This window comes from Felis catus, chromosome B2, assembly GCF_018350175.1.
Source record: "Felis catus isolate Fca126 chromosome B2, F.catus_Fca126_mat1.0, whole genome shotgun sequence".
NCBI classification, from domain to species: Eukaryota; Metazoa; Chordata; class Mammalia; order Carnivora; family Felidae; genus Felis; species Felis catus.
The window spans coordinates 90,220,824-90,235,583 of record NC_058372.1 but is presented as its reverse complement, the minus strand read 5'-3'; the positions used below and the strand labels follow the sequence as shown (position 1 = coordinate 90,235,583).

General features: G+C 36.1%; 1 protein-coding gene across 3 annotated transcripts in view; it reads left to right on the top strand.

Annotated features, from left to right (window-relative positions):
- ASCC3 (activating signal cointegrator 1 complex subunit 3) overlaps positions 1 to 14,760 on the top strand; it is a 361,492-nt gene that overhangs the window by 337,191 nt on the left and 9,541 nt on the right. For 2 of the 3 annotated variants that reach the window (XM_019831019.3, XM_019831018.3), the window contains exons 38-40: positions 12,053 to 12,204; positions 12,573 to 12,608; positions 13,904 to 14,051. In XM_019831019.3, coding sequence (XP_019686578.2) covers positions 12,053 to 12,204; positions 12,573 to 12,608; positions 13,904 to 14,051 — 336 coding nt within the window. The remainder of the gene's footprint in view (positions 1 to 12,052; positions 12,205 to 12,572; positions 12,609 to 13,903; positions 14,052 to 14,760) is intronic. The other variant, XM_011282448.4, reaches the window with a different exon arrangement.

The window sequence follows — 14,760 nt, the reverse complement described above, 5'->3', positions numbered from 1 at the left end:
AAAGTCATCTTCACTTAAATGAAAACCAAATACAACACTGAGCCAAATAGCATGAGAGTACAGGTTTATATCTTAGTCACTCCCACTACCTCCTGGATGGTATTTATAGCAAAACTTCCTAGGAATTGAATATTTTCAGGTGTTTCATGGAAAAAGGGAAACCCGGGCTAGAGGAGCCAACTCAGTGAGCTGAGAACCAGAGGACTACGTGTTTCAAAGTGTGACTGTGCTGTCAGTTTGCTGGGTTATTTGGAACGTTTAAGATGTTGTTGGTGGGAGGGAGGGGAGGGTGGGTGAGGGGAATTGAGGAGGGCACCTGTTGGGATGAGCACTGGGTGTTGTATGAAAACCAATTTGACAATAAATTTCATATTAAAAAAAAAAAAAAAGATGTGGTAGACGACAGATTGACCTGTCAGCTAAGGCTGCTGCAGGCTAAATTTAAGAGACCAAAATCTCTCTGTGTATTTTAATATTCATTTTAAAGGACTTTAACATCAGTGCCTTTAAAGACTGTAAGATTCTGTTATGAAAGAACACACACACACACACACACACACACACAAAATATGACTGTAGGTTGATTAGAAAGGTATATGGAGACATTTGCTTCCATATTTAAATGGCAATTAATGTATGTAAATACCAAATTCTACCAGAATTATTTGGAGAATTGCACACCATCCCTGCACCCCACACCAAACAATCCAGTGTATAATGATGGCCCATAGGCAGACCATCTTTAACAATGAAGTGATAACTTTTCTTTGTCCTAGGCTCTATTCTACTTGCTTCGCATTGGATTTGTCGCAATAGGTCCAATGAAGTAGTACAGTTATCCTCATTTTACACATGAAAACTAAGTAGTTTTCTCAAAATCACAGCAAAAAGAAAAAGTTTTTAGCATAATTTGGTTATTTGCAATAAAGGTATATCTCACCATTTCCCTTTGTCCTGTAAGGATGGATGTAAAATTGTACTCGTGATCTAGTCAGAATTTCTTTTAAAATATGAGAATTTCACGGCAATTTCTACTGTTTTTAAACTAAGAATTTCCACTAGATCATGAATAATATTTTTAATTAATTGTTCCCTTTATACTAAAATCACCTTCTTTTATTTACTTAGTTCCCTTTCAGTGGTCTGTAGTTCCTTTAACCAGTTCTAAGAGCAAGTTGTTAATATGGTTGATATTTGTAATTGCTGTATTATATCACATCACTCCACAGTTTCCAGTAGATATGCTGTTTGCCTTTTTTATATAACTGCTTATGCTGTTTCTCAAGTTTTTTATATCATTCTAGATAGACCAGTGAATTAACCATTTACTTCCCCACATTCTCTCTGAAAACCACAAAAATTGGAAACAATGGAGGAAAGACAGATTGCTGATATAACCATCAAGGGAAGGAGAAATGCCATCATAATTACAAAATAACCCAGTAAAATAAATAAATAAAATAAATAAATAAATATGTATATATGTATATATATATATGTATATATGTATATAAATATGTATATATGTATATATATGTATATATGTATATAAAATACAATGTATTACATCTACATATGTATACATATGGACAAAAAGTACATATATTAATTTAATATTAGTATGCATATATTTTAAATATACATGTTTTATGCATACTAGAACAAGCTATGCATAAGTGTACTATTAAAACACATATACACATATCTTATGTTTCTCTTTCATTCTTCAGTGCTGCTTAGGTTAGGTTCTTGGCTTCTTTCACTGGTTAATCACAACTAACAACTAATGGAGCTCCCCTAAAGGCAGACTTTGTCCATCACACTGATTCTTTTTGAAAAGCTTCAAACTTCTAGTAGCAATAAGCAATCTCAGAGATTCCTTGCCTCAAGATACAGAACTACCAATTCCCCCAAAAGAGCAGACATCTCCCCTTTACTATCGAGGAAGAGTGGAAAGTTCTGTATTCTGCATACCAAGCAAGGCACATGTTTATATAGATTGAATTCATGTTTTGTTGCCCTCACGGAGGTAGGCAAAGGTAAACAAGAGGGCCTGCTTTGGTAATAATCTAGGGATTCAGTACCTAAAAGGTATACTCTGGCAGGTAAGGTGTAAATTCTTGCATCTGACCTTTTTAAAATATTTGTTTATTTATTTATTTTGAGAGAGAGAGAGGTAGAGATAGAGGCAGAGAGTGAATCCCAAGCAGGCTCCATGCAGTCAGCGCAGAGCCGTATGCGGGACTTGATCTCACGCACCGTGAGATCATGACCTGAGCCTAAATCAAGGGTTGGACACTTAACCAGCTGAGTCACCCCAGTGCCCTTGCATCTAACTTTAATAAAAGAGCTGTGATTTCACATTATTTTCCTTAATGCCCAGGTCTTTTTGAACTACTGTTTCCAGCCTTTCTTCTCTTGCACACAGAAAGTAATATGTAGCTCATCTGCCACACAAATTAATGTTAACATGCTTTTGTTCTTTTGGGTCTTATTAGTACCAAAGCAGGGAGAATTTTTTCCTTAATTGTGGGATAACTGACATGCAATATTATGTTAGTTTCAGGTGTACAGCACAGTTATTTGACATGTGTATACATTGCAAAATGATCACCACTGTAGTCTAGTTACCATCTAACATGCTTTAATAGGCTTTATCAATTGTCATGAATGGTGCTAGCCATAAATAAAAGGGAGGAAATCTATGAATTGAATAGATGTATATACTTTTCTCCTTTCAGAAAACCTTCTTCAGTTTGCAAAAACAAATCCCTGAAAGTTTATTGTGAAATTGTTCTTTAACCCAAACTTCAAACAATAACTTGACGTCTTTATCTCTCTATAAACCATTTCCAATAAACTTAAAGTGTATTACATCTCATATCAATTTTATCTTCTTTATAACCCACAGCTATTCTGAAAACACATTGAATTTTCAATCTATTTTTTAAAATATTTTAATTGATAAGCTTAAGATATGTATGTATGTACATATTCAAGTCTGAAAACAGGAAAGAATAGGATAAGGGAAACAAAAGATGATACAATGATATGAGTATTTTTCATTTACTTTATTTTTTTTAGAGTACATTATCTATTTAAATTCAAGTTAGTTAACATACAGTATAGTATTGGTTTCAGGGTAGAACCAGTGATTTATCACTTACATACAACACTTGGTGCTCATCCCAACAAGTGCCCCCCTTAATGCCCATTACCCATTTAGCCCATCCCCCCACCCACCTCTCCTCCAACAACCCTCAGCTTGTTCTCTGTATTTAAGAGTCTCTTATGATTTGCCTCCCTGTTTTTATCTTATTTTTCCTTCCCTTCCTCTATGTTCATCTGTTTTGTTTCTTAAATTCCACATATGAGTGATTTAATTTTTTAACTGAGAAATACTATGACTATAGCTGGCTCTATATTTCCATTAACAAATGATTTCCATTTGTAGTAGATTAAAAAGCATGAAAATATTGTATGACGCCAGGAGATAGAACTTCCATGAAGCAAGACTAACGTAACCTTTGAGGAGTATTTACCTATGGGTGCACTAAGCACATGCTTAGTGGGTTGTCAATGTATTGAAGAATGTCAGTGTCAATTAAGAGAACAAGTTTTAGAATTGTAGAGTCAAATACAGTTAGCAGTAGAAATAGGCCAGGTATTGCTAAGCTTAACAAAAGAAGTACTTGGTCAAATCGCTAATCCAATACTTGTAAGAAATGTTTTGATATAGTAAATGATAGATAAAAGCTTCTGTATATTCTTAGAATCCTTTCACACTTAAATGCTTATAATTAGACCAAATGAAAAGATTATCTTTAAGTGGGTAGTACAGCACAAAAGACTTCAGAAAGCTTCTTCAAATCATTTTAATAAAAAGATGGGTGGATTATAAATAAATAATTTTTAGACTTCCAAAATTGGATTATACATATTTAGATATCTATAATCTGAAGAGTTAAAAAAAAAATAATTAAATATTTAATTGCTGCAACTCAAATTTTTAAAGGATCCTAAAATGAAAATTACACTACTGAGTTTTAAACATATCTGTTTTATGGATATTTTAAGGAATATTAATACTATGAGCGTACATTTGGAGGATTTTGCATCATCCAAGGTAGGCTGGAACCTTATCAATAACTATTTATAATATCACTGACTGTTAAGGTAACTTGGATATAGTTCTTGGCATGTAGTGTATTTCAATATATTATGATGAATGGAATGAATAAATATTTCTCTTTTTCCTTTCAAGTTATTTACTAGGAGAGGATTGAAAAGGGAGATTTATTATGTGTGGATTCTCACAATGTTTTTGAGATTATCTGCCAAATCTGAATTGTCTACCAACAAATGTAGTCTGTTTATTGTAAACATTAGTGTGACCTTATCAAATTCATGGAAACAGGGAAGTCTAATTCAGGCTGCTTTCCTGGCAAGACTGCCAGGAGCTCATATCTTGCCATGGAAGCCTGATGAAATTTTCTTAATGGATGAGTATTTAAAAGCAAATAATGCTAAATGAATTTAATCCTGAAGGATTAATCTTCCAAATGCAAAGATCCATACTATGGTGCAAAATCATCATCCAGTTGACTCACTCTGTTTCACATCTGAAACTAATATAAACCTTGTATGTTAACTATACTGGAATTAAAATAAAAATGTAGTAAAAAAAAAATAGAATCATCATCCAGTTAGTGGTTATTTCTTCATGTATGAGAGCTACATTTTAATTCCTCAGTAGAACACAGGAAACAACATTGAAACAAGGTACCATTTCCTTCCCCAGAAGCAACACAGAGCTAAATGCATGTAGCATTTCCAAAACTAACACAAATGTGTGGATTTTGAGGTGTTAAACACCTTTACTTATTCTTGTGGATTTACAGGCAATCTCCCTTCAAGCACTATAATGTAATTTGGAAGGCTATTTCCCCCTGGGTGACTCTACCTGTAAGCTTTTGTATGACAATTTGGTGACGGTTTATTGATGATGTGATGCTATTATGAAGGATCCTTCTACCCCCAGCTCCTGTCCTCATACCCACATAACAATCCTTTTCCCGGTTGGGGCTATAGGAAATGAGTAATGCTTAACCCATTTGTGTGATCAACTCACTTAAGCAGCTACTGTGAAATGTTAATCACAACTTTAATTTGTACTGCATTAGCATTTTGATTAACTTGTAGGCTTGCTAGCACACTTGAAGCGCTTTTACTCATAGTTACAGCTCGGAAATGACTTTTTGATTAATTAAGTTTGTTAGACAGCAGCTGAGCTTCCTGAATGCTAACCTTCTGGGGGGAAAAGTTCAGGAGAAAGTTCCAGTGAACAACTGTTGCTATTGAAAAGGATTCTTATAAATGTACTTATAGCATTTTAATTATTGACAAAATATTGTATCATTACTTGCAGCTGACCTCAACCTTTAAAAGAGTATGCCTTTCTGTCAAGAAAAGCTTTTTTTTTTTTCTTTCAGTTTTTCCCATCATTGTAAAACTTCTGGGAGCTCTTGAACTAAATAGTGCATTTTCTAGCAGATGTGTAACAACTAATGTTCTAACAAGCTGCTTAGGATGAATTTCCATAGTCTGTTTTTTTTAATACTTTATATTTTAGAACAGTGTTAGATTTATTGAAAAGTTGCAAAGAGAGTACAGAGAGTTCCTATATATTCCACACCCAGTTTTCCTCTGTTAGTAACATCTGACATTAATAAGGTACATTTGTCACAATTAATGAACCCATATTGATACATTATTATTAACTAAAGTCATACTTAGAATTCTCTAGTGTACTTAATGTCCTTTTTCTTTGCTAGGGCCCCATTAAAGGTACCACATTACATTTAGTTGTCATATCTCCTTAGGTTCGTCTTGGCTATGAGTTTCACAGACTTTTATTTACTTATTTTTTATGATCTTTCCATAGTATTTTGCATTATCATGACATTCCATAAATAGTAACTTCTGTAAATTAATGAAAATCTTTTTCTCCCATTCTAGACTAAACCTTTCTCTTAAGTTCTGTCAATATATTATCTTTATGTCCTCTAATTTGAACAGAAATGGCAACATTATCTAAACATTTCAGCCTTTGTCATGATCTTATTTTCACGTGGTTGTTGCAATCTGTACACTGCAACTAGATACCTAAGGGTGACTAGCAGGAGATGTGAGGAAAAGAGAAAAAGTTCCTTAAAGAGAGCAAAGGATAAAGGGAGGAAGAAGAGAGGGTACGAGTCAGAATGCTAAGGGGGCTGTGGGTAGAAGAGCTGGGGCATCATCTGTCCTCTCCATATGTACTCTCTACAGCCACAGACTCTTGATGACAGTGAGGACTAATTCACAGACTTTTCAAACTAAATTTAGAAAATGTTAAATAATGGACCTTAGAACTACATCTTATTATCCACCTGTTAATACCATTTGATGTATCTTGAATGATAGCTTTTCTTTAGTGTTCAGTGATTCTATTTTCTTGCAATGAAGTTGACTTAATTCGGTCACAGTACTCAAAGTTCCTATGTTATCCTTGAACCATTTAAATCCAGAATTCAGTTGGATTCCAAATGATACATAATACGTGTATATCAAATATTAAGATGTACTTATAATCAAATTATGGATTCAAATGTATTTGAAAATTACTTTTTCAAAAATTGTGTTGATAAAATTCGTTCAGAGACAATAATTGATCAAACTCCTAATTTGTCTGGAGTTTCTATTTTTCCATTATGTAGGGGGGGAAAGGACACATGTAAACCACTTTAAATTCTTCTTGAAATAATACAGGGTAGGGGCACCTGGCTGGCACAGTCGGTAGAGCATGAGACTCTTAATCTAAGGGTCATGAGTTCAAGTCTCAGGTTGGGTGTGAAGCCTACTTAAAATAAAATTTAAAAAAAGCCAAGGTAAATGTAAATCATTCAAAGGTAATAAAATATAGTGTAATGCACCCAGGTAATTGATTGGCAAACCAATATCAAGTCTTAATTTCACTTTTGAGTGGTGTGATTGCATGGTCACTGAACTCACGAGCTTCAGTTTCTCTGTGAAAGGAGAATGATTACTAATCCCTGCCTCACACTTGGTATCATTAACAATCAAAGGTGAGCTATTTACAAAAGTGTTTTATAGTCTCTGCACTATTATGCAAGTATTTCCCGACACCATATACACATACAGTCTATGCAGGTTGACTTGAATAATATAACTCACTGTTTAGGACTTTTAATGATTGAATGAAATTTTATTTGATATAATATATGGAGAGACATGTTGTCAAGCTTGCATTGTTAAATATAATCTATGATAGCAGAAGGTATGAAAAATATCTCTAGATTTGGACAAATCTGTCCTTTGCAGAAGTAGTAACACCACTGTGAAAATGTGGTTGAATTTAAATGCTAAGACCAAGTCTGATATATGCTTAGGGAATTCTTGAAATTGATTCAAAATAAATGTCAGGACATGAGTTGTATTCAAGTCATAAAGCATGCCTTTGGCTCCAGGACTCCAAGAGTCTAAAAAATTTCCTTCCAGAGAGTGTCCATTTTCTAAACTTGTCGTTGTTTATGGGAGTGAGGGGTGGGGTTGATTTTTGTTGTTTGTGGTGGTGGTGTTTTACCTTGGCATAAAGCCACATACTGCAGAAGTTCCTTAGTTTTTACCTGGACTTTTCACCTGGCTCCATAGTGGCACCTCGGTTAAAACCCCTGGTCTCCTATGAATAAATGACAGCTCCACTGTTTCTATTAATTATGACAATATTTTAATAGTAGTATAATTTTATAAATGAATACAGTGCTAGAAATTATATTTCCATTTTGTCACAGCTGGAAATGACAAAGAGTTCTCAATCAACAATCAATTGAAGTTCATTCCAACTTAGTAGGAGAAAGTCTCATACACAGAGTCAGCCCCCATCCATTTTCCCCTACACTTAGAATTATCCTAGTTTTGCCCTGTAGTAGGTAGCATGCCAAGTAGAAAGTGGATGAGAGATAAAGGGGGATTAAGTATTTGCCTAATATTAATGTTAAGCTGGTAAAAAATATCCACAGAGTTATATCTCCTCAATGTACTAAAACCACCTTTGTTGTTTGGTATTAGATCTCTGTAAGGGACTTTGAGATGAGTTGGGGAACTGAGCTGTGATCTCCAGCTGTTACCAAATTCAGTCCCACTCTGGGAAGGAGCATACCTACTAGGTTTTATCTGTCAGGAGGACTGCTACAAAGGACCATGAGACACAGGGAATCCATCGTAGGCTCAGTCATGCGGAGATACATCACTACAAGTTATTAGGACCCTCAAGTCCATTTACCTGGACCATCCCCTGGCCTTAGCTTCTTTAGGGGTATACCTCTGAACAGTAACCAGGGCTTGCCCACTCAAACTGAGAACCAAGCCCACATCCACCAGTTTGGATGGAGCCTCAGGGACTGTCATTAGCCTTGTCCCCTGACTATCTTTTAATTGGCACCTCCCCTGATGAACTGTTTTGCCCATTCCATTCATCTGCTCCTGACCTTGCATATTCTGGGCCTCAAGGCCCTATACTTCTCGATGCAGAAATTCACGCCAAAAGGCCCAAAGGAAATCCTTGTTAGAAAAAAATGGACTATTTTAGAGTGTTCTTTTCATTTTATCATGGAAAAACTTTAGAAATAGGCCCCTGTTTGTTGAGATCTGTGTTCCAGGCAGTATATTAGATACCTTACTTAGTACATTACCTCATTGTACCTATATAGTTCCCCTATAAGGACATGTAATAACACCTTGAAATTGGAACAAAATTAGGATTCAAATCTATGTCTATCTGACACTGAAGCTTGTAATATTTTTCCTACACTGCACTGCCTTCAGAAAGTTTGCAATAATTTAGGCAGAAGTTGTTATAATCATTGTAATTGGGTTTTTTACCAATATTCTTCCACACACACACACACACACACACAATACTCTTTGAGTGCACTGGGCTAGAGTTAACAGAATATTTCCAAATTCTTGCTGCCAAGAAATCTATAGTTTAAAGGGCAGATATGTAAACAAAGAATCACAATAGGGTAATGGTGGCATGTGTCCAGAGCAGCAGATGCACAGAAAAAGAAATACCTACAATCCATCTGGAAGAATCAGGGAGACTTCACAGTAAGAAGTAGCATTTGAGGGGCACCTGGGAGGCTCAGTCGGTTAAGCGTCCGACTTTGGCTCAGGTCATGACCTCACAGTTTGTGCATTTGAGCCCCGCGTCCTCAGCGGGCTCTGTGCTCACAGCTTGGAGCCTGGAGCCTGCTTCAGATTCTGTGTCTCCCTCTCTCTCTGTGCCTCCCTCTCTTGTGCTTTCTCTCTCTCTCTCTCTCCCTCCCTCCCTCCCTCCCTCCCTCTCTCTCTCTCTCTCTCTCAAAAAAAATAAAATAAACATTAAAAAAAGAAGTAGCATTTGAGCTAAACTTGAAGGATGAATCAGAATTTCCCGGGTAAATGGAGCAGGATTTGCAGAAAGAGAACATTAAGAGCAAGGACAAAAGTGGGAAAATAGCAGTAGTTTAGTATTGCTATTTTAGGAGTACAGAAAGGGGCCAGAATGATAAGCCAGGACGGGCTAGATCACAGACCAGACCTATCATGCAGAGAAGTGCTAGCTAGCATTGTCCTCTACACCATGAGAAGCCATCAAAGAAATGTAAGCAGACAAATGACACAATCAGTGTCATCTCTGTGATAATTTACTTTGGTAACCATATAAAACATGGATTGAAGAAAAATTATATGAGATGAGAATAAAGGGGTAGTTATTAATATTCCAGGTAAGAGGTGATGAAGGCCTACACTAAGGCAGTGGTAGAGGTGGGGGGTGAGGGGTGCAGAGAAAACAGGCCCAACTCGAGAGTGATTGAGCAGAGAGCAACACTTGGCTCACCACATTTGGGTGGTTGCAAAACCTTTTTTTATTCCAGATTCTTGATCTCCCTACCTGCCTTTTCTCTAAATTAAAACAAGAGAAATAATAGTTTTCAATTCATGACATGGCTTTTCATTTACTTCATGTAAGCAATCACTTTGCATGATTTTTTACATTTTCACATCTGGATCATACAATGAAAAATTGTGGGGAATGCTCATAAATTTTATGAAATCTTTCAACTTCATCATGAAAACTTCAAAGTTAAAAACATATGGTCCATCCATCGAGCTCTTCATGTATGTGAGCTTTTGGTCTGGAATTTATTTCCAGTCAAGTTATAATGTAAAATCGCCATAGTTACCCACATTACAACTTCTAACACCATCGTGATCTGCATTAGGTATAATTATTCATTTCTTTTTTCTTTTCGATTCCCTTACATAACTCAAGAGTTGTGACTTGTGAACTAATGCTGGGTTTTTTTTCCCCTTTTGGTCTGAGTACAGTGTTCCTCATGATCTTTTTGTCTCATACGCTTCAAAGAAAAACAGAGTATTTTAATCAACTGTGCAGAGAAACGGGAAGAATGCAAGCCAATTTTCCCTAGACTGATAAACATGTACATTCATACAAGTATACACATTGATATACGCATATACGTACATATAAATGTATGTATTGCATTAGTATGAGGCTTTTTCATATATAGAGGACTCATGGGTGCTAAAACCCCATTTGACCATTTCATCATAGTAACCATGATATCCAGAAATGTTGACCCATTTCCTTGTCATGTGTTTAAAAAGACAGCAGACTGGTTTAGCCAGATGTGTTTTAAACTATTGTACTCTTTCTTAAACTAGAAAACACAGAATAGGAAATTCAAAACTTAGAAGAAAAATGTGTCTGCCTCGGTAGTATTAAGTAATATGGCAAATTAGTTTTAGTAGCATAATATGCCTTAAAAATTATTTCCAGGAGTGCCTGAGTGGCTCAGTCAGTTAGGCATCCAACTCTTGATTTCTACTCAGATCATGATCTTACTATTCATTAGATCAAGCCACGCGTCAGGCTCTGCACAGAGCCTGCTTGGGATATATATTCTCTCTCTCTCTCTCTCTCTCTCTCTCTCTCTCTCCCTCCCTCCCTCCCTCCCTCCCTCCCTCCCTCTCTCTCTCTCTCAAAATAAATAAACCTTAAAAAATTATTTCCAAAAATATTCTAATAGGTTTTTACAACATTTTCATAAATATTTTATTGTTGAACTCTTTACCATGAAACTATCATTTTAAGCATTTACTACATCTCATTTCTCTTAGCTTTATGTCTTCATTTCCCAAAAACAAGAGAGTACACTCCTAAAACTGTATAAAGTAGCTGCCTCAGATCATGATATTAACTTATGTGTCTTTAAGTCAGCATTCTCCAGAATCTAATTTAATTGAAATAGCTTTGCCTGTGTAAACTTCTCCTTTGTTTAAATAAGATTTCACTGTTTAGTTTTGCCTTAAGCAAATGCAGCCGTTTGTTTGTCCATAAAACAGTAGATTAAATGTATAGGCTAATATGAATAGTTTCTCATCCTTCCACTTGTACCACTGGCAGTAGCCCTATTTGTAAGTGTGTAGTATATTATTTTCATTGAAAACCGAGGCTCTGTCTTTAGTCCACTTTTTGGAGAAAATAAATTTCTGGCAAAAAACCTATTGCCTTACTATTACTGATACTAACTTTGGAAAAGACTTCCTGAGATTCACTCTTTAAATCCGGCTTCCAGTGCTCTTGATACAGTGAATTATATAGGTATTTGTTCTTAAAGTAGATTGAGTTTTTCTCTGTTTTATTGCTGGGTACCAGTATTTCCTGGCTCTATGTGCTACCCTACAAACAGCTAAATATTTGGCACTTTACAGGAAGTGGTGTACAAGTGCTATGAGAGTTTGGGGGTTGTTCCTACCAATCCAACTGTGGTTTACTTTCTGGTTTCTATTTTGGTTAATAGTAATTTAGAGGTATCATGCTCATTTTATGTTCGTTTGCTTTTTGTTAAGGTTAACATTAGATCCCAATGGAGAGGGCAAGGGCCATGGTATTCTTGTGATATGTGCATTTTTTCCCTCTGTTCAGGCAATGTTGGATGTGGCTGCAAACCAGGGCTGGCTGGTGACTGCCCTGAATATCACCAATCTGGTTCAGATGGTGATCCAGGGTCGGTGGTTAAAAGACTCTTCTCTTCTTTCAGTACCAAACATAGAACACCACCATCTTCACATTTTCAGGTAATTGTTTTAATTTTCAATGTGACTGGTTTTTTTTGTTTCAAAAATAATATTTTCTTTACATGTGTGATCGCTTAAATTTTATGTTATGCCTAAGATATTGGTTCTTTACAGTGAAAATGCCTGTCTCCCAGAGGGAGACATGAGCTAGTGATATAAGGTTCTCAGTTGGGATTTGGTCATCTACCCACAAGCTGAATCGCAATTCATTTTAACCTTCTATTACATTGTTTTCTATTTATAGCATTACCTACATTTCCATTTTAACTGCATTTATTCCTTTACAATATCAGTCTTCATTTTAAAAGATGTTATGAAAGTGCTGTGTAATCGAAACCAAAATGATTTACCAATTTCTCTAATTGCAGAATAGATTTGAGGGATCTGGAAATCCATTGTCAAAGGTAAATCATACATCCGCAAAATGTCCAAAACTGGGTAGTTGTATATACTAGCAGCTCAAGATGTAACCTATATTTAAGAGTTTATATTATCATCCAACTATTTAACCTGTAGGTCCTGTGTACGTAGCTGCAAAAATTCTAGCAAAAAAAAAAAAAAAAAAAAAAAAAAAAAGAGCGGTACATCTTGTAAGCAAGATTGGCAGTATTTAAATAAAAGTGTTTCTTTCACACTAGCATTTCACATCAGTTGAGAAATACTTTGCAGCTAAAATGTTGGTTTACAGTCATGTAGACCGAAAAACAGAAGAAAGCAGTCTGGCTGTAGGCTGCCATCATGTACTTGCTGCCTGTCAGCTAGACTATGGCGTGCACTCATTTGAGGCATCTAGACACAGGCCAACCAGAACCTCACACACACATGGGGGTCTCCAGGGAAAGTCCCTCAGTTGGCCTCAAGTGTACTGGGTGCCAAGGCAATTATTTCCATGGTGCTTGAGTCCCCAGCATGGGATGTCCTGGAAACTAAAAGGCATGTTCAGAGAGTGAGCCATACCAGCAGCAGGTGGCATGAGGAGAAAAGCAGATACCTCATGTCTGCAGCTCAGTTTCAGGAACCCTTCCAAGACAGTACTAAGCGTTACGGGAGTTGGGTTTCAACAGTAAAGTAGGTACATAAGAGTACTACTGTGACACAGCACGCAGGGCTGTTATGGAAAGCTGCTTGGGGTCTAGGAGATTTCATCCAGCTCTTTGCTGTCATCCTGAAAAAGCTCTATTAATATAATTTTAATCATATTTTTCTTCTTGTTGTATAAACAAGATAGTAAGATTTAGGTGGACTGTGTTTCTGTGCCATAAATCTCAAAGATTCCCAAATGTACTTTTCATTGTAGGTTCCCAACAACTTAAGATGAAAACTTTATTCAAGTAATTATATTAGAGACATTTGCCCGCATCCTTTAAAAAAAATATCAGGGCTCCAATTCAGTGCTTTATCCACAGGAAGCACTGGTATACATTAGTGCCTTCCTATAGAAATTCACCCCCTACCCGTAAACCCTAAGTAGTTACTGAGCTCACATTTGATTTACACATCTTATGTCATAATAGCCAGACTGCCTTGGATTGATATCTTAGAGAATGCTGGCTGATTTTGAAACATAATGATTATAGCCTTTAAAAAGTTGTATAGTAATCTTAATTTTAAAAAACTGTTGTCATCAGGTAAACCATCATTGTCAGGAATTCTCATTTATTCTAGGAAAGAATTAGTTAGTGTTGATAATATTTTTCAGGAAATGGAGCACAGGCACAAAAGGCGGACGTACTGGGTGCCATGGCTTCATCGAGTGCCTTCCTGAATTGCTCCATGCCTGTGGAGGGAAGGACCATGTATTCAGCTCGATGATGGAAAATGAGCTAACAGCTGTAAAAATGAAGCAGGTAAGATCATTGTTTCTGTGTTTCAAATCTTCCTTATTCTGTCTGGGAAATTGTACCTAGAGTTTTCTAACCTAAAGCATTGGTTTTGGAGTCTGATTCATCTGGGTTTAAATTCTGTCTACCATATGCCATGATTATGAACATGAAAACATCATACCTGTCTCATGAAGTTTTGTGAAAATTAAGCAGGATGTTATTATATAAATTGCTTTATGTAGTTCCATGGGGTGCCTGGATGGCTCAGTCAGTTGAATGTCCAACTCTTGATTTCAGCTCAGGTCACGATCTGAGAGGGTTGTGGGATCGAGTCCCACACTGGGCTCCACACTGAGCATGGAGCCTGCCTGAGATTCTCTCTCCTCCTCCCTCTGCCCCTCCCCTACTCACACATGCGCAAGCACATGTGCACACTCTCTCTCTAAAACAAAAATAAAAATTTTAAAAACAAAATGTAGTTATGTAGTTTCTAATATAGAATAGAGCTCAATAATATTAAAAATAGTTACAGTGACAATAATTAGTAGCATTGGCATTATTCAAAGTTGATTGTGTATTAAAGTATTAATGTATTAATGTATTAATACTGATTAATGTATTAAACCAGTTTAGAAAGGACTACAGTAGCTTGTCCATCACTAGGCTATATTACCCACTTGGGTATAAATTTCAGTTGAGTAGATTTTCATGCAATTCCCTCAGTTACTTTTTT